At 40.0% G+C, this 24,848-nt stretch overlaps 1 protein-coding gene across 1 annotated transcript; it reads right to left on the bottom strand.

Annotated features, from left to right (window-relative positions):
• Window positions 1-535: 535 nt before the first annotated feature.
• Window positions 536-24,241, bottom strand: LOC149298809 (translation initiation factor eIF2 assembly protein). Its single transcript, XM_089487102.1, has 13 exons — window positions 24,168-24,241; window positions 23,660-23,731; window positions 23,398-23,455; window positions 22,044-22,076; window positions 21,129-21,224; window positions 18,503-18,609; window positions 14,471-14,519; window positions 12,922-12,997; window positions 10,777-10,899; window positions 7,844-7,872; window positions 4,202-4,330; window positions 1,098-1,235; window positions 536-571 (listed from the first exon to the last, which is right to left on the bottom strand). Exons 1-13 carry the CDS (start codon window positions 24,239-24,241, stop codon window positions 536-538), a joined length of 1,020 nt encoding a protein of 339 aa, XP_089343228.1.
• Window positions 24,242-24,848: the final 607 nt, after the last annotated feature.

Genomic DNA, 24,848 nt, shown 5'->3' with positions numbered 1-24,848 from the left:
TAGCCTGAGCATTATATAGTGTGTAAAAAAAAATAAAAAAAAGTTCAGTATCCTGGAATATAGTGTTTTTATATTGGAAATTGTGCTCCAGGACTAGAAAAATATAACGCTGATGCCAGATCAGTTTTTTTCAAAAGTAACAAATGAATATTTACTGTATTTCTAAAAATGCAGTTACAGAATTAACATGCTATTAGATTCAAGGCAAAGCGATACTTTGCCATTCACAAAAAAACAACACTCTATAATGCACTCCCAACTCTCTTCATATAGGTAAAAAATTACCATTTATAGGTGAACATTTTGCTCCCAATTTCTGTAAAATTAAGAACTGTAGGAAACAATGAACCACGTTTCCCTTTGTTGATAGTTTATAGAGTTCATTTGCTTTAATGTAGAGTAACAGGTGTGTTGATTGCAGCGGGTGGGAATCTGGAGAAGTGTAGGCTCTGCAACCTTCACAAATATTTTAACACACCCCAGTTACATGCAAGAAACCAGAAAGGAGGCCATGCCCCAGCCGCTGCACAGGAATCTAGTCATCCGAGTCTTCGTCTTGCTGATTCCGTTTCTGGCAAAGTTAAGATAAAAAAACATTAATTAATATGAACACATTTTTTTAAGTAAAATTTATCTTGCAGTCCCCAGACATAAGAACAGCATTATATTCTATCATGACTTCATTTTTGGTGAAGAGGGGCCTGTTACGTTACAGCAGGTTATGCGGAGGTTTAACTTGATTGCTACGTTCAACATTCTGTTGAAACGCTGATGTGGCTCCAGCATGTCATATTCCATGTTCAGTACCCCTAAGTGTCCTTGTTCTAGACTGTGACTATATGCTTTTGTATTCGTATATGGCCCGGACTCACCATTTGGCACATCGGGCAAATGCCTGTTGTGCCAATGGCTGCATACTTTACCTTACTGTCGATGCATGGGCAGATCAGGTCTTTCAGTGTGCCGACACATGCTGCGGGAGTATAGAAGCAGAACATACGGCTGCGTGTATCCAGCTGGCAGTCACTTGTATATTACTAAGCTGACGGCTTTTCATCCCCAGTCTGGCACTGTAAGATACGGAAGATACTACTCACCAATTTTAGAAAGTCAATCAACTTATGGGCATCTTCACCTGTTGAGAGATCAACAAAATCCTTTGGCAAACGATAACTCAAGTAAGGGCTGGGCTGGACAGTAACTTCACTGGTTGTATAACGAAATATAGGACAGTCCTGCAAGAAGGGCAATAAATAGATTTTAAGACAATTATAATAGCAATATTCACAAAATAAAATACGGTAACATAGTAGCGTTATTTTCAGCTGTATGTAATTGCAATTACAACTAAAGGAACACTTATTAGCTTAGTAGTTTTCTCTATGATTTGCTCTAGAATATTGGAAATACCTGTCGTGCCTCTATATACCGTATTTGCTCGATTATAAGACGACCCTGATTATAAGACGACCCCCCCAAAATCTAAATATTAATTTAGGAAAAAAACAAAAGCCTGAATATAAGACTACCCTATAGGAAAAAAAGTTTTACTAGTAAATATTAATTCATGTAAAAAAAGTTTCATATTTAACCCCTTCAATCCCCTATAGATGTACCGGGACGTCCAAAAAACGCCCACAAAGAAACCCCTATGGACGTCCCGGTGCGTCCAGCCCTTCGTGCAGCGTCAGGGACACATCCCTGCCGCTGCACGGGAGACCAGGCTGTCGTTTGACAGCCTGGACTCTCCCCTGGCAGCAGAAGCCGGCATCGCCGGCTTTCTGCTGCCCGATCTCCCGTAACAGCTTCCGGCATGAAAGCCGGTAAGCTGTTACGGTTGAAAGTGCCCGATCGCGCAGTTGCAAACGTACGATCGGGCATTCCCTTCCGGGTTACGTCACTGCTGGGATATCCTGCCCTCCGATGAGGCACAGAGACGCTGTGATCTCTATGCAGGTCTGTGAGGACCTGCATAGAGATCACAGTGTGATCGGTGCAGGGGGATCGCGGGGAGGGGAGTGAGAAACCATCTCTCTCACTCCCCCTCCCGTCCTGAAAGAGAAAAGCAGAAAAAAAAAAAAGTTAATTCATTTAAAAAATAATATTAAATAAATCATTAAAATAATAATATATATAATACAAAAAAAATTATAATGTGAGCTGTGATGTCATTGTGACATCACTGGCATGTTCAGGAGGTCCCTAGGAGGACCTCTAACCATTTCTGTGTAAAAATAATATATAAAAAAAAATAAAAATAAAAAAAAATAAAAATTAAAAAAAAATATATAAAAAAAGATAATAAAAAAATTATTAAAAAAACCTTACTTCCCATTGCCCTAGCATAACATCTAGCCAGTATAACCCTTCTGCCCCCGTTCACAACCCCCAAACCCGTTAAGCATAAAAATTATACAAAATTGTACACCTTATAGTAAAGGTATAGGAAAAGTCTGGAAAATCTATATAAATTAGGTATTTCTGAAATCAGGACACCTGAATTGATAAACTTGGAGGGGATTTTCCATCACTTTACCTAATTTTGTGAGGATTCAGAGGGAAAATGTAAAAAAAAATTAGTTTAATTTTCTAATCTTCGCTAGTTTTTACTAAATTTCTCATTCTAAATTTTCAGCTAATCATCCAACTATGGTATCAAACGAAAGCTCTATCTCTCCTTGAAAAAACAATATATAGTTTATACGGGTACACTATTCACAGGAAAAGAGAATAATCGCTAAACCGACATACCCCAAAAATGGCAAAATTGCTCTGGGCTTTGAGGTACCAAAAACCCCTGGGATTGAAGGGGTTAAAGGAACTGCAGGAAAAATTTTTATTTCCTTTTATTTGCCAACCTGCCCCCCCAGTTATGCACATCTGCCCCCAGAAATGCCTTATACCCCCTATTTGCCAGTCTGCCCCATGATGTGCCTTTTAACCCTCTATATGCCACTCTGCCCCATGATATGCCTTTTAACCCCCTATATGCCAGAGTGGCATATAGGGGGTTAAAAGGCATATCATGGGGCAGAGTGGCATATAGGGGATTAAAAGGCATTTCTGTAGGTATATATATATATATATATATATATATATATATATATATATATATATAACTGCTAACAGCAATCACACTCCTATCAAGCCAAGGCAGCCAGTACATGCTGGAACCTGGGGATGATAGGAGTGTGAGTACAGCCTCCCTATGCCATGCTACCACCACCACCCCCCTTACAGATCCATGCTATCACACACTCATTCACAAACATTTAAATACTCATTCATTCCATTTATCACACATACTTGCTCAAAAACCCTCCCCCACCCCCTTACCTGAACTGCAGATCTCTCACTCTAAGACTTCTGCAGGGGCCCGGCTGTGCGAGCAACTTCTCTGGCCCCGCCCCCAGAGGAAGGAGGGGGGAGGCAGAGTTATGTGACACTCTTCTAGCTTCCTGTTCTCCTGCCGCTGGTAGAAGAGAAGCTGCTCGCGACCAAAGCACCGGTAAGCAGCCTGGCCCCAGCGTTGGTCTGATTAGAAGACGACCTCGATTATAAGACGAGGGGTATTTTTCAGAGCATTTGCTCTGAAAAAAACCTCGTCTTATAATCGAGCAAATACGGTAATTAATTTAGATCTATTAATCTAATACAAACTTACAAAAAGCATGCATGTGGTAGCTACTTCTTATATCTCATACTGTGTCACGTCTACATTTTTTTTTACACTTAAAGACACTCCGAGCAGAATGCCCATCAAAGTCCTTTGTAAGTTCTTTAATATGCATTCTCTGAACTGACAAAATAAATTACTGCTATAATAACAGCTATAGCCTAATAACAGCCTATTCCCCCTTGAAGCAGCCATGGCAGGAGATGTGTTTGACCAAACACATTCCCTGCATCCAAAATAGCTGGGGTCAGAGAAGCTGCAAATGCATATTGGGGCGTTCTACAGAGTCCCCCATGCATTTGCAATAAGGACATACATTTAAAAGGTAACATGCAGCTCTCACATGGATTAAAGAAAAAATGATGGCTCTAGTATCCCTTTAAAGACAGATTACCCTAACTCTCTTTAGTTTCTGTAAGTCTAATTATACTTCTTGTCGTGTCCTGTTTACCCATTGTACAGCTCTACGGAATATGATGGCACTCTATTACATCCAATATATTATAATTACATCGAATGGTTTACCTGCTCTGCTGCCTCTCCATCCCCATGAGACTCACTGAGGTTTTTGCCTTTCATTAATTCTTCCCACATAAAGAGCAAAGAGTCCGTCACTTCACCAAATGGATTAAAGTCAATTAGCCATATCTTGCCCTGGAAAAACAAACAAAATTTTGTTCAAAAAAACTATCCTTATTTGTGGTTACAAATTCAGTTTGTGCTTATATCACATTTTTTTTCCGCTATATGGTCAGATAAATGGTAGACATGGTAAATAAATGGAACAGTCATAAATGTAAAGTAATGCATGTGACTAGTAAAAACACATTCCAATTATGAGCTCAAAGCAATTATACTGATTGAAAAACAAAAAGTACAAGAATTTGTAATACATTCTAATTAGAAGTTAATTCAAATTTTGATTGTCATTATGGAACTGACAATGTAGACACAATCTAAAGTGATTTAAGGGGTTTTTCCTCTTGGCAGATTATATTAACATATTAACATTAGCTGCAAATTGTTTGGATGATCAGCAGTATACTGTAGCTAATTACTACCCACCCACAACATCTTAACTATGATCCTTAATGTCCCCGAGTCACAGGACTCAATTGAGATGGGTGACCAGGTAAATATAGCACTAATTATAATAATAATAAAAAAATTTAAAAAAACTAAATAATAATAATACATTTAAAAATATATACCATTGCTTGTTGTATTTCTCTAGATTGCCAGGAAGCATTTTAAAAGTGGATTACCACTGGTTTTGATGTTTGAGCATTTTTAGGTAAAATCCCAGTAGGTATGAAAAATTTAAAATACACACAGAACAAATCGACTGTTCATTTCATGTTTTCAGGCCTTTTGTTGTTCGTGTATTTTTACCCCAGCATTAATTGTATTTACACAACATAATTCTTAAATTCATGCTCACAGCCTGTGCAGTACAGAATGTGCTCTAAGAATGCAATCAATCATTTTCAAAGAAATTGTATAAAAATTTATTTTTATAACATAACACTCGCAAAGTAATATAACCCAGCTTGCTCCAGTAAGAAGACATCTGTCAGACCTTACAACGGTTTCGTTTTTACAATTAAAATGAGAATCGAACTTCCTTTTGTCAACACAGGATCAGCATTTCATGTTCTGTTGTATAAAACACATACACACATGTACAGTGACTTGCAAAAGTATTCCCTCCCCTTGGCATTTGCATTACAACCTGGAATTAAAATGGATTTGTATTTGGATTTAATGTAATGGGCATACACAAACTAGTGCAAATTGGTGAGGTGAATTAAACAAATTCTAAAAAATAAAAATAAATGGAAAAGTGGTGCATGCATATGTATTCACCGCCTTTGCTATGAAGCCCCTAAATAAGGTCTGTTGCAACCAATTAGCTTCAGAAGCTACATAATTACCGTATTTTCCGGCGTATAAGACGACTGGACGTATAAGACGACCCCCAACTTTTCCAGTTAAAATATAGAGTTTGGGCTATACTCGCCGTATAAGACTACCCCTCTACCCAGTATACAACAAGCACTGTACCTTACCGGTGATTGGCTGGTTGTTGTATACAAAGCCTGCTTGGATTGGGTGGGTCAGCTCTCCCTAACATACGTACACACCAGCTTACAAACACACATATACTGCCCATACACATTTATACACTGCCCTCACCACACACCCCTGCCTTTACACACACTGCCACTCTGTGTGTCCCCCCCCAGATATGCTGCCACTCTGTCCCCCCCCCGAGATATGCTGCCACTCTGTCCCCCCCCGAGATATGCTGCCACTCTGTGTCCCCCCCCAGAGATGTGCCCCCTCCCCTAGACTTACCAGTGCAGACTCCCGGAGTCCCGGGTATCTTGCGGGGCCGGCAGGGGACATCTATTCTACGCAGAACTGTATACAACTTCCGGCAACGGAAGTTGTATACCGTTCTGCACCGGTAAGGAGGATTGTTAAAGCTTACCGCGCAGACGTTCACCAGCGAGCGTAGACAACCTCTGCTGCCGGCACGTCTGCACGATGTGCTTTAACAATCTCCCTTGCCGGGACTCCCCCCGTGGGAATTCTCGGCAAGGGAGATTGTTAAAGCACACCGAGCAGAAGTGCCGGCAGCGGGGGTTTACGCGCATCGCCGCTGCCGGTGAAGGTCTGTGCGATACGCTTAGACAACCTTCCGTGCTGGCACTCCCCCCGTGGAAAGTGCCGGCAGGGGAGGCTGTCTGAGCGTATCAGAGAGTAGGATGCAGGTCCCCTGCACCGCTGCGGGGGATCTGTATCCTAACCCTGCCAGACCTTGAGCTCTTTGTTGGGCTAGTTAGAGGGAGGTCGTGATCTCCCCAACCAGCCCTGCTCATCGGGCGCCCGCTGATCAGGGCTAGTTGGGGAGATCACGATCTTGCACCTACCTCGGCGTGGCCCTGAAGACCGGCCCACAGGAGGCAGCTTCTCCGCTCGCCCCTCCCCTAGAGATTCGTTATTCTCCAGTCCGGCTCGGTAAGTAAGTATACCCGGCGTATAAGACGACCCCCGACTTTTGAGAAGATTTTCTCGGGTTCAAAAGTCGTCTTATACGCCGGAATATACGGTAGTTAAATAAAGTCCACCTGGGTGCAATCTAAGTGTCACGTGATTTGTCACATGATCTCCGTATATATACACACCTGTTTTTTGTTTTGTTTTTTCTTTGCCCGAGGTGTCGTGCATCTCGTGGAGTGTGCCTCGTGCTTAGTGAAAAGCAGCAGAAGCCCGATCCTTTGTAGCATTCTTCTATCTAGCATTCCCCTAAGGGATATGCCAAATCATGTCCTTCCCTCCTTGGCCAGAAGGCCTGCAGGAGGGCGCTATCTTCTTGGTCTACCTCCGAAGAGGGAGCCACAAGGCATCTCACTACCTCTACCAACAAATGACAAGAAGTCCAGTACCACTGCTGTGCAGTGCTCAAAATGTACAATCAAGTCCGGGATCAAAACAATGCCATATCCTCGCCCTGTTCAAAAAAGCCGTGAATGAACTTGATGTTGATTCATGATTGAAACAGTGCAATTCGTGAGTGAATAAATAGAAATAAAGAAGTGTCCAGCCACTTCCGTGTGGCTGAATTCAAACAAAAATTTCACACTCAAGCCCATAAGGTTCAAGGGGTGAAGAATGCTCTTGTAGTGAGGCCTTCAGTGCCATTTGTTGTACTGAAAGACCCCAGAGTCTGCAAAGGACTGAGCAAGGGGCACCAAAAAGACCAAGGAGCTCTCCAAACAGGTCAGGGTGAAGTACTTGTGGAGAATTACAGATCAGGGTTGGGTTATAAAAAAATGTCAGAAACTTTGAACATCCCATGGAGCAACATTAAATCCATTAAAAATGTAATAGATCCCATTTAAGGTGATGCGTCCTTTATTACTAATGGCCATAACTATTTAAAATGGCATTGTGTGTACCAAATACTATTCACCCTGACAATGGCATTTGTATTACCATACATTTTTACATTCCTCATTTTACCCGATTTATGCGATTTTGATCATTTCTAATCCTACTCGCAATGAGCTAGCCTTTTAGAATTATACTAACTATATATTAAAAGCAGAACGGTTCATGTTAATGTTCATGCTAATGTACATGATATGTCACTGCACTTACCTGGCTATCTCTGTACACATCAAAGACAACTAAAAAAAAAAAAAAAAAAAGAACACAAAAAGGTGATTAAAAGGTACTGTGATACAATTTCACTAATGCCTGCATCTTATTTTAGACACTGCCTTTCCCGTTTAGAAATGTATTGCTCTTTGCCAATGGCTCTGCTTTCTTTAAAATGTTCACCGTTTTAGCAAGTGTGGAATAAATTATAAATGAATCAGTCTCTGTTTTAGCATAAAAAGTTCCAAGACTATCTGTTCAAATAATTATCTGATTACATTATGGGTTATAAAGTATGGAGAATAAATATCCACATACGCAACTGCCAACACTCGCACGATAAATACAGTGCCTTTCATTTACAGCACCAATGGCATTCATGCCTTCCATGTATCAGAACCAAGAAAATCCACTCACACTTTTGGCTTCTAGAGGTCTGCTAATAATAATTAAATATAGATTACTTGCCAGAAAAAAATACTCAGCATGTCAAGCCAAATGAAAAATAGAATTTCTTTACTATGGCCCAGAAAACAGAAAAGTATAATTACTACAAAATTAGCACTAGCAGAATATATTTTAAAAAAAAAATAATGTAGCCATGACATTATAGAATGTAGTCATTGGGTTATTTTGAATAGACGATAGCTAATCTTTAACCCCTTCGTGACAAAGGCTGATTTTACTTTTTGTACCCTTCGTGACAATGGCCTTTTTAACATTTCTGCGCTGCTCGTGTTTAGCTGTAATTTTCTTCTTTCCCGTTTACTGAACCCACACACATTATATATTGTTTTTTTTCAGGACAAGAAGGGCTTTCTTTAGATGACATTGTTTTGATTGTATCTTATTATTTACTACTAAAAAAAGTATAAAATATGGTGAAAAACTTAGAAAAAAATGACTGTTTCTAACTTTTAGTTGAAAAATCTTTTACTCATCTATAAAAGGTAATGAAAAAACCTGCTAAATAGATTCTACTATTTGTCCTGAGTTTAGAAATACCCAATGTTTTTATGTTTTTTTGCTTTTTTCTACCCATTATGGGGCAATAAGTACAGGTAGCGTTTTGCTATTTCAAAGCCATTTTTTCCAAATCTGGTAATTCTTCCCCCCATGTGCCATTTCGGGTATCTTTGAACCCGGCCAATGCAATTTACCCCATCAAGTCATATATTTTTGAAAACTAGACACCCCAGGGTATTTCAAATGCTAGTATTTTAACTCTTTCCATGCACCATATCTACCACCAGTCTTTGTCAAACTTTGTGGTAGTCATTTTTTTGCATTTGTTTTGCCACACACATTTTACTTCAGGTATGAATTAAAATGTTCTGGTATATGTCACTATCACAAAACACCCCAATATGTGTTCAGCAACATCTCCTGAGCGCAGTGATACCCCACATGAATGATTTTGCCTGGCTGTTTGGGGGCAAAAGGGCCACATTTGGGGCATGCGCATTTTTCAATGTTGAACTTTGGCATTTGGGGATCCACTGCCCATGCCCTATTTGGTACATCTTTGAGCCGGGCCATTTCAGTGTGCCCAACAAAACCATATATTTTTGAAAACTAGACACCCCGGGGTATTTTAAATGCTGGTATTTTAACTCTTTGCATGCACACATTTTACCACCAGCATTGTTTCAAAGTTTGCAGTAGTATTTTTGTGTGTGTATTTTTCCCACACACACCTACTTTATGTATGAATTTACAGCTCCTGGTATATGCCGCTGTCACACGACACCCCAATATGTGTTCAGCAACATCTCCTGAGTACAGTGATACCCCACATGCATGAATTTGTCATTTTTTGGGGGAACTAAAAGGCCACATTTGGTACGTGTGCATTTTTCTAATTGGAAATTAGATGTGTGGCCATCCTTCCCCCGGTGTTAATTGGGACCTTGTTGAACCTGGCCAATTCAATTTACCCCATCAAATCATACCTTTTTTTAAAGTAGACACCCCACGGGCATTTAATATGCCAGTATTTTAACTCTTTCCATGCGAGAATTGTTTTAAGCTAATATGCTAATTTTAGGACTTGCTCACAAAAATATATTTTTTATATATATATTTTATATTTTGTTGCCTTTTTAAAAAAAAAATTTTAAACATTTTTTTTTCAACTTGGAGGTTCCCCTGATAGTGACATCAGTGGGAAATGATTTTTACATTTTACTGTTTTTTTACTATTTTTTTCTAATTATTAATTTTATTTTATTTTTAAATTTTTTTTTACTAATCACAATGTGATTAGAAAGCTGGGCTCCATTGACTTGCATGGTGAATGCAGTACCGTATTCAACCTGCAAGTGGAGCCAGAGTTCTCTAGATGGTCTGGAGACCGTCTAGCGAGCTTTTAAAACTTGCTTGTTTCTCTTGCAGGGCGGCGGCCATCTTCCTTGATGGCGAAGATCACTGGCAGCTGCGGCTGTGACCGCTCTCCGGAGCGGTCACAGCCCACCGAAAGGTAAGTGTTTGGTGTCGCTGGATGCCTCCTGATCGAGGCATTCCAGCGACACCATTTAAGTTAAACGCTTTTAAAACGGGCGTCCGCCGCCATACAAAGTATGGCGGATGTTGACGCCCCGTGGAGGGGCCAGAGATGGCCCCTTCGTGCCGATCGCGGCGTTGCTGAATGCCTCGAGGTCGAGGCATTCAGCAACGCTTTTTGGGTGCAGAAAGCGAAAGTAGATCGCTTTCTGCACCCGTTTAAAGACGTGCCGGTCCTGGCACGTCAATTGTCGTAAAGCACATGCTTTTCCGTGTCGTGCCAGGACCGGCAATTGTCGTTAAGGGGTTAAGGTAAAAGGCAGTATGTGAGAAAGAAAGGGGGTAATGATGGGCTTGTGAGTACTGATGGACTGATAACAATAAAAAAAGTTTAGAACCAACTATGATAATTAATATATAGTTATACTCACAGTCTTCATCCATGAAGTTATACTGAATGTGCTCCTGAAAAAAATATTGTATTGATCGTTGGATGTCCTTTTTTTGTTTACAAATATGTTCATAATATTGTGTGTAGTCCCGCTGGGATATACCTGCAACAGTAATGGAAGATATAAGGAAATATCACTTTATTAGAAGACAGGTGGCTTTTTTATTAGCCTAAATGGGTCTATCAAACTGTATGACAGGAGAGCCAGAAAATTGTAGGGTTCTGTTTGTTATCATTACAATGTTCTGGAAAAAAAAGTTTCCCCAATTCCAAAACTTGCTCAAAACTTTTGTTATTCTATTGCTTATTTGCAAAGATGCGCAAGAATGAGTGGAATGAAACTAACTTTCCAATGTATCGTGTACAAGGCATTTTAGGTATTTCTACAATGAATCATCTGAAGGTCGTTTTTAAACACCTTTGGGATTGGGTACAAGTTGGCAAAATTGGAAACAAGCAGTTTTAGTTTATACATTCCTCCTAGCTGATCTCATTGATATTGTCTGGATTGTTTGGGTTCAATGCTAGCCCATATTTTCCAAATATCTACTGGTTTAGTTTTGAGCTTTAAAAAAAATGTAAAAGGTTATGTATGTTTATTCCCCACTATCATTTTACAAATATTTCAGCGTTCCTTATCCATGTTTGTGTCTACAAGCCTTTTCTACTGAATAGCACCTCTATTACGAAAGCAGAATTCTTCACGGAAAAAAGTCAGGACTGAAAGGGCTTTAGTGCAGCAACCACAACAAAGGAACTTACTGAAGCTTAGGATGTATATAAAGCTACGCTAAAGGACTAATGAGCAAGAAGGACTTCAGCCAGCACCACTTCTTCTACTACTGCCTTTTGCAATGGCATTGCCCAAACCCCTGGCATAGACACCAATAAAACGGGCTAATGTGCAACATCAAAGACTTGGCATCCCTTCACAGTGTTTCTTGGGCAAACATCACAACTGTAGATGAGGGGGGGTGATGTTTTTTTGTTTTTTTTTTTAAACTTTATTGAGGATACTACATTGGTGATATTCATAAACCACCGTGTCATGCATCATTCTTACTTTAAGCCAGGCAGAAAATGTTAAAATACTCAATATCGGACAAGGGAAGGAGAAATAAACCACAATTAGCACAAACTGGCTATTCTTCTATATAAAAACATTAACACACAACAAGGGGTTTTGATCAGTTTGATATACAAGCTGCTATATGTTACGTGGCTAAAACATCATTCATAGTAGAGATTCAGCACCTTTGCAGTAAAACCTACGTGTGGCATACATACATATCAAGGGAAACATTTCACGCCAACATGTGGAATAAGTTCAATCTTTCATCTTTGAAAGCTGCTGAATCAGTGTCAGAAATGTCAAGCATACACTTCTGCAACGTAATTAATTTTAAACAAAAAAAACCTGCTAACAGAAAACTGCTAATTACGGCAGACGAGTTGCTCTGACCCCCACAGACAAGAAAATATTTAAACAATATTTAGCCGAGAAAAGAGGTTACCATGTAGAATTAAACTAACAGCACACTATTATTATTATTATTATCTATAATTCTGCTTTCAAAAAAAACCAATGGTGCTTACAGGTTACCTCAGTACCACACATTGTCACAAGAGGTGAACAATAAAGTTGATTGAGAATGAAATATGATGTTGCAAAGTACGAGATAGCATTTAATTAAAGTGGTAAATGACAAAAAAATGAAAGTTGATCTTGGGTGTTGAAACCAGTGAAACCATACGTGCAAAACACTTCATGACATGATATGGCAGGGAGGATTAGATCAAGGTGTGGTGCTGTAACATAGCCCCAGCTTAAGCCGTCACATGATGGGCTACTGTCCGAGCAACTTTATAGGTCTACCTTCAGTTGAAGCGGATACCTTTTATAAAGCAAATACGTAAAGACACATAAACATTTCAGATGGAAAAACAGAACACCGAGGTCCCAAAACCTATGTAACGCATCTTTTTTTTTATGTTGGCCAAAGAAAAGGTATCCACTTCAACTAAAGTTACTTCCTTGTCACGCGGGATAATCTAGATATATCCATTTTTCTTATTATCTCCAGCACACTGTTTACATAGTACTCATGGCAGGGGAAAATCTTACCTATAAGTTTGTTTTCCTTCACAAAGCATCTGAATTCTGCACCTGGTATGAGTTCGCACCACTTTCTCAGAACAAGCTAGATTTATATATAAAAAGTAAAAATAAAAACACACTTAGGATATATTAAAAACCTTTTTTTTTTTTTTTTTTTTACATGCCATGCCTTTCTATAAACCATACATCTCAAGAGAGACACTATTGTGTCCAGTAAGTGTGGCCATTTACTAATATGTTTGGCCCAACTTTGCGCAAACAAGAATGTTTGAGAATTTTTCATTTATTTATCTAAACATATTTTCTGCTGTTGTGGCATTCAGGGCTGTACAACTTAGTGGAATATTCATATTTCAATTATCACAAATCATTAAGAAACTATACAAACTGCACATCAAGATAGAACCTGTGTCAAAACGAACATGCTGTATTCATCAAACAAGGTTATTATTCTCCATAATCCTAAATGTGCGGCCGGAGAGCAGAATCCTGTCTAGAAGGTGGTTTTAAATATTAATACAAATACCTTTTGCAGGGTACAATGTGTACACCATTGGTGACATGGGTCTGAGGCCTGACAATATACTTCTATGGGAATTTTCCAGGTGAATTGACTTATAAAAAAATATATCAAATGCGGGTATAAACCATAAAATGTTTTCCTTCATCTTGAATTAAAGGTATGTGATACAGTTCAGTGTTGCGACAAACAAAATAATGATCTTGTTGAAACACGACACTGTTGCAGAACAAATATATAATAAATATACCATAACATAAAAAAGAGCACTTGAGATAGATAAAGCAGGAAACTATAGAGACAATAAGATTCATAATTTATATGTATACAGGCTGCCTAAGCCAGCAACAGCCCAATATATACATTTTATGTATATATATATATAGAGAGAGAGAGAGAGAGAGAGAGAGAGAGATGTCAATTACATTCAGTGTTTGCTTTGCTGTCTGTGTCTCCATGTAACGTGACCAGCGTTTCACTAAGAAGCCCTGCTGGGTTGCTTACCCAGAGGCTGCTTTGCTGCTTGCACTTCTGTACATTCTTCTACTCTCAGTGATTTTCCTTGGCTGCGTTCAGGATGTAGCCCAGCTGCTCCGAGGAGAGCCACAGGCACGCCCGGCTACTAGCCGGTCTAATGTTTCAAGAATTTTAAGCAAGGGGGTGCAGCATCAAAGCACAAGAGTCGTTTTCCCTGCAAAGATGCAAAGGCAATATTTATCCTTTTTTACAATTCTTGTAAGATAATCGGCGACTCCATCAAATATGACTCCAAAAATGTTCAAGGGACACAGGGCTGTGTAGGATAAGTACCGTCTTTGCTCGATTATAAGACAAGGTCTTATATTCAAGGTCATCTTCTAATCAGACCTCAAATAGAGGTCAGACTACAAGACTAAGATCCAGATCCCCCACAGCGCTGCAGGGAACCTGGATCCTCCTCTCTGGCAGCCTCTGCTGTTGCCGGCACTTCCTCTGACAAATATATTTCCACTGTACTAACAGTCAGAATACCAGAAAGTAAAGAATGCTCCCTACCTCATATTGGACTTTGGGATCCGGCGAATCATCAGCACAGTGAATAAATCTGCAAAAAGAAGAATAAAACACGCTTCCATATAACTGTAAATCTTCAACCTGTGTATGCTCTTGGACAGATTGTATCAACAGCCCACTCCTGTAGGGTCTAGCTGACTAGAGCATGACTAAGTCTACACATCATGATCCACATGGATATAATACGGTTGTGTGGTGAATATTTTTTTATTTCGGTTTCCTATATTTAGAAAGCCTACATTTCCATTTCTTATTTACCATAGTGTGCTTCTGAACAATGTTTCAAACCCTTTGCACAAATTCCCAGAATACTGAAAATAGCTCAATGACACATTTATGACATCTGCAAACTGGCTTGTTACATCCAAACTACTATTTTTTATTATTATTAATATCCCAAATTTATTAGGGTAGAACAAATGTCATCACAAATGGAATATCATTGCAACACAAAATAAAACTTTCATGAACCAGAAATGAGATTTTCTGTAATTCTACAGGGCTGGACAAGCACAAAGAAACAGGTATCCTTAGCTACAGAAATGTTACTTCTGCCACCTAATGTTTTGCGCTTACAATGATCTTTATGGATTAATGCATTGCCTTGCCCATTTTGTGTGTATATGTATATGTATATACACACATATACAAACGCATACACACACCACTCAGCCTTAACATTATGACCATTGACAGTGGATGGGATATATTAGGCAGAAAGTGAACATTTTGTCCTCAAAGTTGATGTGTTAGAAGCAGGGAAAATGGGCAAGAGTAAGGGTCTGAGCTACTTTGACGAAGCCCAAATTGCGATGGTTAGACGACTGGATGAGAGCATCTTCAAAACTTAAGCTCTTGTGGGGTGTTCTCGGTCTGCAGTGGTCAGTACCTATCAAAAGTGGTCCAAGGAAGCAAAAGTGGTGAACCAACGACAGGGTCTTGGGCGGCCAAGGCTCATTGATGTGGTCAAACCAAACAGAGGGGCTACTGTAGCTCAAGTTGCTGAAAAGGTTAATGCTGGTTCTGATAGAAAGGTATCAGAACACACAGTGCATCGCAATTTGTTGTGTATGGGGCTGTGTAGGTGCAGACCGGTCAGGGTGCCCATGCTGACCCCAGTCCACTGCCACAAACGCCTACAATGGGCATGTGAGCATAAGAACTGGACCATGGAGCAATGGAAGAAGGTGGCCTGGTCTGATGGTCTTTTACATCACGTGGATGGCCGGGGGCGTGTGCGTCGCTTATCTGGAGAACATATGGCACCAGGATGCCCTATGGGAAGAAGGCAAGCTGGGGGGAGGCAGTGTGATACTTTGGACAATGCTCTGCTGAGAACATTCTTGGGTCCTGCCATTCATGTGGATGTTACTTTGACACATACCACCTACCTAAGCATTGCTGCAGACTATGTACACCCGTTCATGGACACCGTATTCCCTAATGCCATTGACCTCTTTCAGCAGCATAATGTGCCCTACCACAAAGCAAAAATAATTCAGGAATGGTTTGAGGAACACGAGTTCAAGCTGTTGACCTGGCCTCCAGATCTCAATCCAATGACGCATCTGCGGGATGTGCTGGACAAAGAAGTCCGATTCATGGGGGCTCCACCTCGCAACTTCAAGGACCTGCTGCTAACGTCTTGGTGCCGGATACTACAGCACACCTTCAGAGGTCAAGTGGAGTCCATGTATCGACAGGTCAGGGCTGTTTTGGCAGCAAAAGTGGGACGCAATATTAAGCAGGTGGTCATAATGTTATGGCTGATCAGCGTGTACAATGTATGTATATATATAAATATATATATATATATATATATACATACTTGTAGGTCTTATAAAGCTGCTCTTTCACCTGGACCAAAACATTAACTGAAAATGACACTCCAGCCATCATATGAACCTTAAAGAGTACTAAAAAAAAGAATGATTCATTATTTTTACTTTAATGTTCCAAAGAGGCAATCATGGTCACTGCCATGACCACACAGGCTTCCAAAGGACAGTCTGCACTAACACCTGCAATTGATGAAGCTGAGGTTAGACCCCAAGTCCTGTTCTTTTCCTTTCCTAAAGTGTACAAAGGAACTTCAGCATGTTGGCTGATTCCTAGTTTGGGATTGCGCCAGCGACAACAAAAAAAACGTGAATTGCCAAGATGCTTTTAGAAGCCACCAAAACACCGAGAATTTTATTTTAATTGTAGCTTTAAAAACAATCTTCTACAAGTGATTGATTCAGAAATGAAAAAGTTGTTTTCATTTTACACAATTCATATTAATATAACATGGGTGACTGCCAGCGTCCAGGGTGCTCCATCATACTGACAAATCTGGGATAACGTTCTAGGATTACGAAGCGGTGGCAGATTAGGTGCACTGAAGGGTAATGAAAATGTATGTTTGCCTTTCAAACCTAACAAATCTTTCTTTCTCATTAGGATATATATAAAAGGAATATACTGTACCTAGTGCTACTAGCATCTATCTAGTTTACATACAATTTGTTAATGACAAATGAGGCTTTATATGCTCATAAGGTGCATTTGTTTAAAGTTAAGACTATACAACGCAGTCTGCATTTATGAACATTTATGAAAAATTCAGTGAACTCAAGTGTGTTGCTGTGATAGGATGCCACCTTTGGCAATAATTCAGTTTATGAACTTCCAAGTTTATGGTCAACCATAAGTGGTATAGTTGGAAAGTGGAAGGAACAGCAGCCAAAAAGTGAAAGACCACGTAAAGTCACAGAGCGGGATCACTGAGTGCTGAGGTGCATGGTGCGTAAAAGTCCCCAACACTCTGCTGAACATCTTGACGGTACACAGTATAGTGTGGTTTAGGTATGCATAAGAAGGGGTTATATTCCATTATCATGTTAAAGAAACAAAATATAAGTGAAAAAAAAAAATGTGCATGGCCAAAAGCATGTCAACATTTTGCACCTCTGTGTGATGTAATTTGTAGTCTCTGTGTAACGCAGATTCAGTTTAGGGCCTTATATAATTTGAGAAAATTATTGGTCTCTGCAGCACATTCTTCCATGAGAGGTCCTTTGCTGATTGAGCACCTTAGTGTTTCCAAGGAGATGGAAAACGGTTAGTGATCCTGGCGTTTTCATTCATATTAATAACTTTCCACTGTTAAATATTAACACTTTCACCATTCTTCATCTTGTGAAATAATTTATGTGCAATTATTTAAGTCACTTGATTCACTGCTACACAGGTTACACTATGGGGAGGAATCAATATTGCGATTGATGATCACAGAGAATCAGCAAATATTAACTTAACCACAAGTGTATTCCGTTATCGAAAAAAACGTACTTGCTGAAATCACTTCTGATAGCGGAATGGTGTTCAACACCAGTGACGATTAAGGAATTGCTACTGGTAAGGGTTTCACAGCACTAGGGATGATGCTTCAAGTTCAAGAAATGTAGTTACAAAAGTTTCAAGGTCAGTAGAGTAGTGCTTGATTACAGAGCTTAAGGAAATACAGGCAATGTACACTAAAATAATGAATGGAATGATCTTTAAGATACATAAGATGTACAACAAGGCAAGACGAGGTAATGCCTCTAAAAGCTACTTGTTGACAAAAGACAATATTCTGACTCGAGCTGTTTTTGGTCTTTGGGGTTTGGTTTTAATATCCATCATCAGACTATTCGTGTATAAGTGCCTGCATGTGTTTCTTGGGACCGTGGCATATTAGTTCCTTCTATTCTTGCAAACAAGAATAGGCTTTGCTTCCACTTAGCACTTCTATTTAAAAGTCTAACAGGTACATGCTACAACAACGGACTTGATCTGGCACATTTTCCACTGGAAATCAACATGTAATAGGTCTGAACAGCTGCTTCCAATACACAGGGAGAGGAGTCATCTGTGACTGTATAATTTAGCTTCACAAAACAATTGCGGCGCACTAAAGTTATTTAAAAAAAAAAAGCCTGTGCACTTCACCGAGCAGAAAATGTTCAATTAAAAACCTGATTTACTTACGGCTGAGTGAAGTCATGGGTAACGAAATCAGAGCTCTTGAAGAGAAGAAAGATATCACTCAGGGTTTTGCATTTCAAGGAGCTGTTCAATGCGATCCAGTATGCATCCTATGCAGAGACGCAGAATTATAGAATTAAACACGGTTCACGTACTTCAAAGAAAACAAATTCTAAGCGCTTTTCCAGAAAAATACCACCAGCAATTCACACCAAGTAGGCCTTGTATTGTCATTTTGTTCAGCAAATATTCCCAACGTAAACTGCTTCTTGTGATACCCCATGGCAAGAAAACCCTGCTTTAATATTCTACCAAATAATTTTGCGTGTACTTTCATACACAGTGTGTAAAAATAATCACTTAAAAAATAAAATAAAATCACTTAACATACGGCCATAGTGCTACTTCTACAAACCTTCACAAGAAACACACATCTATTATACACAATTACCTTTACACTCACCTTCCTGATCTGCAGTGCACTGCTGCCCTCTAGTGGCTGTATATTAAACACTATCACGTCTCAATCTATGTAACACACTTTAAACCAAACACAAGCATATACTGTGTAATAAAAATGTACACCATTTATAATTCCACATTTTTTTTTTCACGGTATTTGGTAATTTTTGCTTGTTAGACATACAGAAAGTAGGGCATTAATTGATGATCCAGAAGGACTTAGCCAAAGATGGTCAGGGGGCTGATGATCAGCTTAAAAACAGACCACTCCAGCCCTATTTCTATGTAAAATTGATGTCCGTTTTGGATCAGTGGTAATGCCTTTTACTGCATACATCCAAACTGAAATCAATGGGAGTAGCAACAGCAGCTAATTGCATGTATGCTAAGCTGACCACTACAATGACAGCTGCTACTGGCTTGTGCATGCAGTGAAATGCATTGGGGGAAATCACACAAAATGGACAAATATGCATTTTGCATGAAAATAAAGCAGGAATGTTCCACCACATTTATTAGAGAGGCTGAGAATATATGTATGCACTATGTGTCTTGTTTTGCAGTAAACAAGCTATGAGTTCTTTGAACATTGCCACCAATTTGGCACTAACTGAAAACTATTGCAGTTTTTCATTGCTATCACAGATTATAAACTGGAGCTGAACTCCAGCACACTACATGCTCCCTGGAATTGACTTGAGGAACCGTAGAATAGCTTGCAAGTTGTGTAGCCATGCCATTTTATATCCCCAACCTTATCGGCTGGTGAGCAATAAAGGGAGGCAACGGCAGGCACACGGACACCTGCCTCTTTGAGACAGCAGATAAAGAAGAGAAAGGTCCCAGCGGTCTAGCTGAAGCAAGGAGCAGATGGCACCTGGGGAATTTTTCCCACAGGAGGAGCACACATCGATTAATGCAAGAAGAACAAAAGGAAAATAATAGCACCGTAGTCCAGGAATATCACTCCAGTTTCAGAGAGCGCTTTATTTTAAACCCACATGGAGTAAATAAACAAAACAAGTAAAATCACTTGACGCATTTCGCACCTTCGTCATAAGCTATTGCATAAACGCTCCGGTCTATTATCAGAAAGGTTTATCAGTGTTCCCAAAACATATATATTTTCCAGCCCCATCCCTTCCAGAACCAGATGTGTTAAAGCAAAACAATGGGAACGAGCACCAAGGAATCTTAAACAATAATGAAGCGGAATGATAAATTACCGTATTTTTCGCTCCATAAGACGCAGTTTTTTTCCTAGGATGAAAAATCAGCCGCGTCTTATGGAGCGAAGATGCAGGCAGGGAGGGGGGGGGGGCAACGATATACCGTATTGGCGCGAATATAGGCCGCACTTTTTTCCCCCACTTTAAGACTTTAAAGTGGGGGTGCGGCCTATATTCGGGTTCTAGCGCCCGACGCCCGGGACATGCAGTCCCGGGCGCCGGGCAGGCAGCGGGGTTAGGATACAGATCCCCCGCAGCGGTGCAGGGGACCTGCATCCTACTCCCCGATACGCTCAGACAGCCTCCCCTGCCAGCACTTCCCACGGGGGGGGGGTGCCGGCACGGGAGGTTGTCTAAGCGCATCGTGCGGATGCGTTTTACCTCTGCACCCCCCGCGGACTTACCGGAGCAGACTCCCGGGTGTCTTGCGGGGTCGGCGGGGGACGTCTACGCAATACAACTTCCGGTGCCGGATGTGCCGCACCGGAAGTTGTATTGCGTAGACGTCCCCCGCCGGCCCCGCAAGACACCCGGGAGTCTGCTCCGGTAAGTTGGGGAGGGGGGGCAGAGGGGGACAGTGGCAGCATATCTCGGGGAGGGAGGACAGTGGCAGCATATCTCGGGGAGGGAGGACAGTGGCAGCATATCTCGGGGAGGGAGGACAGTGGCAGCGTATCTCGGGGAGGGAGGACAGTGGCAGCGTATCTCGGGGAGGGAGGACAGTGGTAGCATATCTCGGGGAGGGAGGACAGTGGCAGCGTATCTTCCCATCATGTCTGACCAGCTTTTTTCTGTGCAGGCATGACGGGAGGATGATGTCCTTTTTTTATAGCCCATTTTTTAGCTCAAAATATTTTTTCCTTTTTTTTCTCCTCTAAAATCTGTCTTATCAGCAGGTGCGTCTTATAGAGCGAAAAATACGGTAGTTATAATGTTACCCTTGGAGAGCTCCAGTTAAGTTTAGGAAAAACACTTCCTCCAAGGGAGTTAATCGCTTCTTGCACTTTGGTTGAAAATTCTGGAAATTCCGGTGCCTGGTAAAGAAAAAAGTATATTAATAAAGTGAATAACTAGAACTATATCAAGAAGTAACTGTAAAGGTGGGTTAAAATGCTTCAGATACAACATAGAGGGAACACAATGCGGTCATTTGGCACAAGTTATTTTTCAACAACAAATGTTATTCTACAGAATAAGAGAAGGGATATCGCACCTGTTCGAGTTATTTAACATGACAAGAAAACCCAATGCAACATATTCATTTTCCTATGTCTGATGGAATTAAGTGCCATCCGGTTAGGGACAGTTTGCTAGTAATACAACAGAACTGCTGATACACGCAATTTGCAAAAGCCACAGTGTATAGGAATATAACAAGCTATTCAGAAAGATTTAAGAAGCCACCGGGCAACAGAATATCACCATTACGGTCTTTATTTTTAAATCCCTATCCAGCGCATGCACAAATGCTAATACACTATGTTGATTATGAAGCAGTGATACTTCTATTAATGAAAAATGATGAGGAATGCATGGCTGAGTACATTATATATCCTGGATAAATAATTGGGCAAGGGATGCAAACAGAGTTAACCCACACAGGAACCAAATACACCTAAACAGTATAAGCCACCACCTGGCCTCGATTGGCTCTATACCATTTAATAAGCGGTATCGGAGTACCACTGGAAGGGCACAAAACCTTACTTTTAATTTGAAACCATCAATAGTTTTAAAATGAAGTAGCACCCCTTGTCCTTGATAATCAACTCACTATTCCTTGGATCCAACAGCATACACCTACATATATTATATATAATATAGTATTATTCACAAGACCAAAAGGACCTTACCGTGAGGGTTGTTGTATTCTCATCATCTGACCACTAGGAAGGTAAACAAACAAGAGCAACGGCAAGTATATTATACATCAAGTATTAAAAACATACTGCAAACTTGCAGAACAAATGTATCGAAAAAAGTTTTCATTGCGGTACATTATTGTTTTGTATTCATGTATGGGATAGGCATACCACTATACTGATTCTAAGACGAGAGCATAGGTGGGTCGAATGGTTCCTATACGTCATCAAATTCTTTATTTCTATGGAATAATATTGTAATGTCCAAGAAATGTTATGGGTTATGACTCCTGGGGTTGTCAAGATCCCTTTATATATTATTTTATTTTTTTCAACTTTCAATGTGCTTAGTTTTCCAATTCTCAAAATTGTTGAAACTAAATAAAAATGTTAAAGCCCCAAAGAAATGTTCTATTTACCCATGAATAAAACCTAACTTTTAGTTAATATCTGCAATAAAAATAGGGGAACATTAAGCATTTAAAAAAAGATTTTCAGTTGTATGAGCGATGTGCATTCCACCGGCTATATCTCAATGTATGCAGAGAGAACTTGATTTGTAAAAACAAAAATGAAATTATGTAATTATTACACTTCCACTAAGTATCTAAGTATATATATATATATATATATATATATATATATATATATATATATATACACACACACACTTTTTTATTATTTAATGGAAATGTTAACATACAATTTTCCCAGTGATATTTTCTGTTGTGTTGTATGTGAAAGCATTATTTAATCAGATCAGAATCAAATGATATGAAAAATGAGTACACCCATATGACACTCCCACAATGGTAGGCTAAGTATACCATTCTTATCTCAGCATCCACATGAGACATGCATACCTTCACCTGCAGCACATAGGTAGGCAGCACCACCACTTCTAAGATGCATGTGTGCATAGAGCTTGTAGTGCCCCCACAAATGCATGACCCCCCTCCCCACATGCATTTGCCCATCTCCACACCACCCACTCGTATGCTATACTCTGGAGCTGCAACTTCTCTCTAAGGTAACTTTTTTTGCGCAGGGTAAATTATTTTACATTTGAAAGCAATTTCTTATGCATCTATTGTTCAGGGACTGAAAAGCCTCCTTAAAAGTATTCAAATTTATCAGTCATTTTTTACTTTCAAAATATTTTATAGTTCGGTGCTGCTTGAAATCTTAAATCCTAGGAGCTGTTTCCTCGGATGCAAATTATGTGATGGAAGTAGACATTAAGGGATAAATACACTTTGTTATGTCTGAAGAGACTGCCTGAAGTAACAGAAAAACAAGTGATAAGCACAAAGAAGCATCATTTTAATAACAGCTTTGTCTTTACCTGCACCTCTTCTTCATCGCTGTTCGGATCAGTTTGAGAACATGCTGGAGATTCTTCCCTAAGAAGTAAAAGCACATGGACCATCGTCAGGGTAAACTTTTTTAAGTAAATATTGGTATTTGGGCATGTCAAAAACATTGGAGGTTAAGCGGAGTTGGACGTCAGTAAAACTCTAGAAAGGGCAGCGACTCCGTCTAAAGAAATTAGGGGATGGGATAAGCAAGCAGTGTATGGCAAACCTTTCAGATATGTTGTGTTTTACCTTCCAGAGACTACAAGCGTTCCATCATCAAGTAAATAGTCCTTCACATTTTCAGGCAGAGGGATTATAACGCTAAATAAAGAAAGAAAATAGCATTTGTTCAGAATAATGATAATAAAATATACATATGCCCCAGTCTTGCCCCTTGCCAGTTGTCATATCACAGATAAGTAGGCGGTGATAGGTTGTTGCCAAAGAAATTTCTGCAGAAGTAATGCATTGACAGGTCTCATGGTCATTAGCCTTACAATCGAAGGAGTGAAACTATTGTTCTAAAGAGTAAACGTAAAAAAAATTGCATTTTAAATTCTCTTTATATCACATTTACAAGAACAATGTTACATTTCAACCATCTATACATGCCTTCTGAAATACCAATAGTAGCTGAGCCTCAACACACATGGAGGGGAAAAGTGTGAATGTTATGTATGTATGTATGTATGTATGTATGTATGTATGTATGTATAGTAAGTGGCTTGCCAGGGTTACATTAAGAAAGTATTCCTACCTTCTGATACTAAGCTTCTTGAACCTTGGGTACCACTTAGAAAACTGGCAATTCAGTACTTGCTCCTTCTTCATGCTGAAACAACCAGAACAGGAAGTGTCCGGTCTCAAATCTGCTCCGGGTACAACATTAACCAGACAGGCGGAACCAAATATGTTGTCCCACAATTATGGAAAGATCAGGTTTCGTATAGGAATCATATGAAAAGGAAATTATTGAGAAGTTAGCCACGTGCGCTGCTCGCGAAAAAGATTGTCAAAATGACATGATGCACACCTGTAACATATACAATAATGTGTGGGCAGATAAAATATTCATCATAAATTAGGTATCACAAATGTAATAACACGATTACACTGCGATGGCATAGCGCGATAGCCATATAAAAATAATATAACCTGACATATATCTACGGAACGCAGAGGGTTAACATTCAGCCCGTGTCACATAAGACAGGGACCTATGTGCGTGCGTTCCACGATTTACTGGGCAAGCACTGCTTCCTATACTGAAGAGAGGCTTGGAACGCTGCACGGCAGCCTCGGATTGGATGCTGCGTGCTTCGGTGGGCGGGGCGGAGTTTGCGGTATCATTACTGCTTCATGTGTGGTGAGCCCGTTGCGTGCCAGAAGTGTGTTGTTGTGTGGCCGCTCGTTGTGTGCTGGACTTTACCGGTTGTGC

The sequence above is a fragment of the Sceloporus occidentalis genome, unplaced genomic scaffold, assembly GCF_023333645.1.
Source record: "Sceloporus occidentalis isolate IW3139 unplaced genomic scaffold, rSceOcc1.0.p SCAF_31, whole genome shotgun sequence".
Lineage (NCBI taxonomy): Eukaryota > Metazoa > Chordata > Lepidosauria > Squamata > Phrynosomatidae > Sceloporus > Sceloporus occidentalis.
Note: the sequence above shows the minus strand (reverse complement) of the source record. Positions and strands in the feature narration are given on the sequence as shown.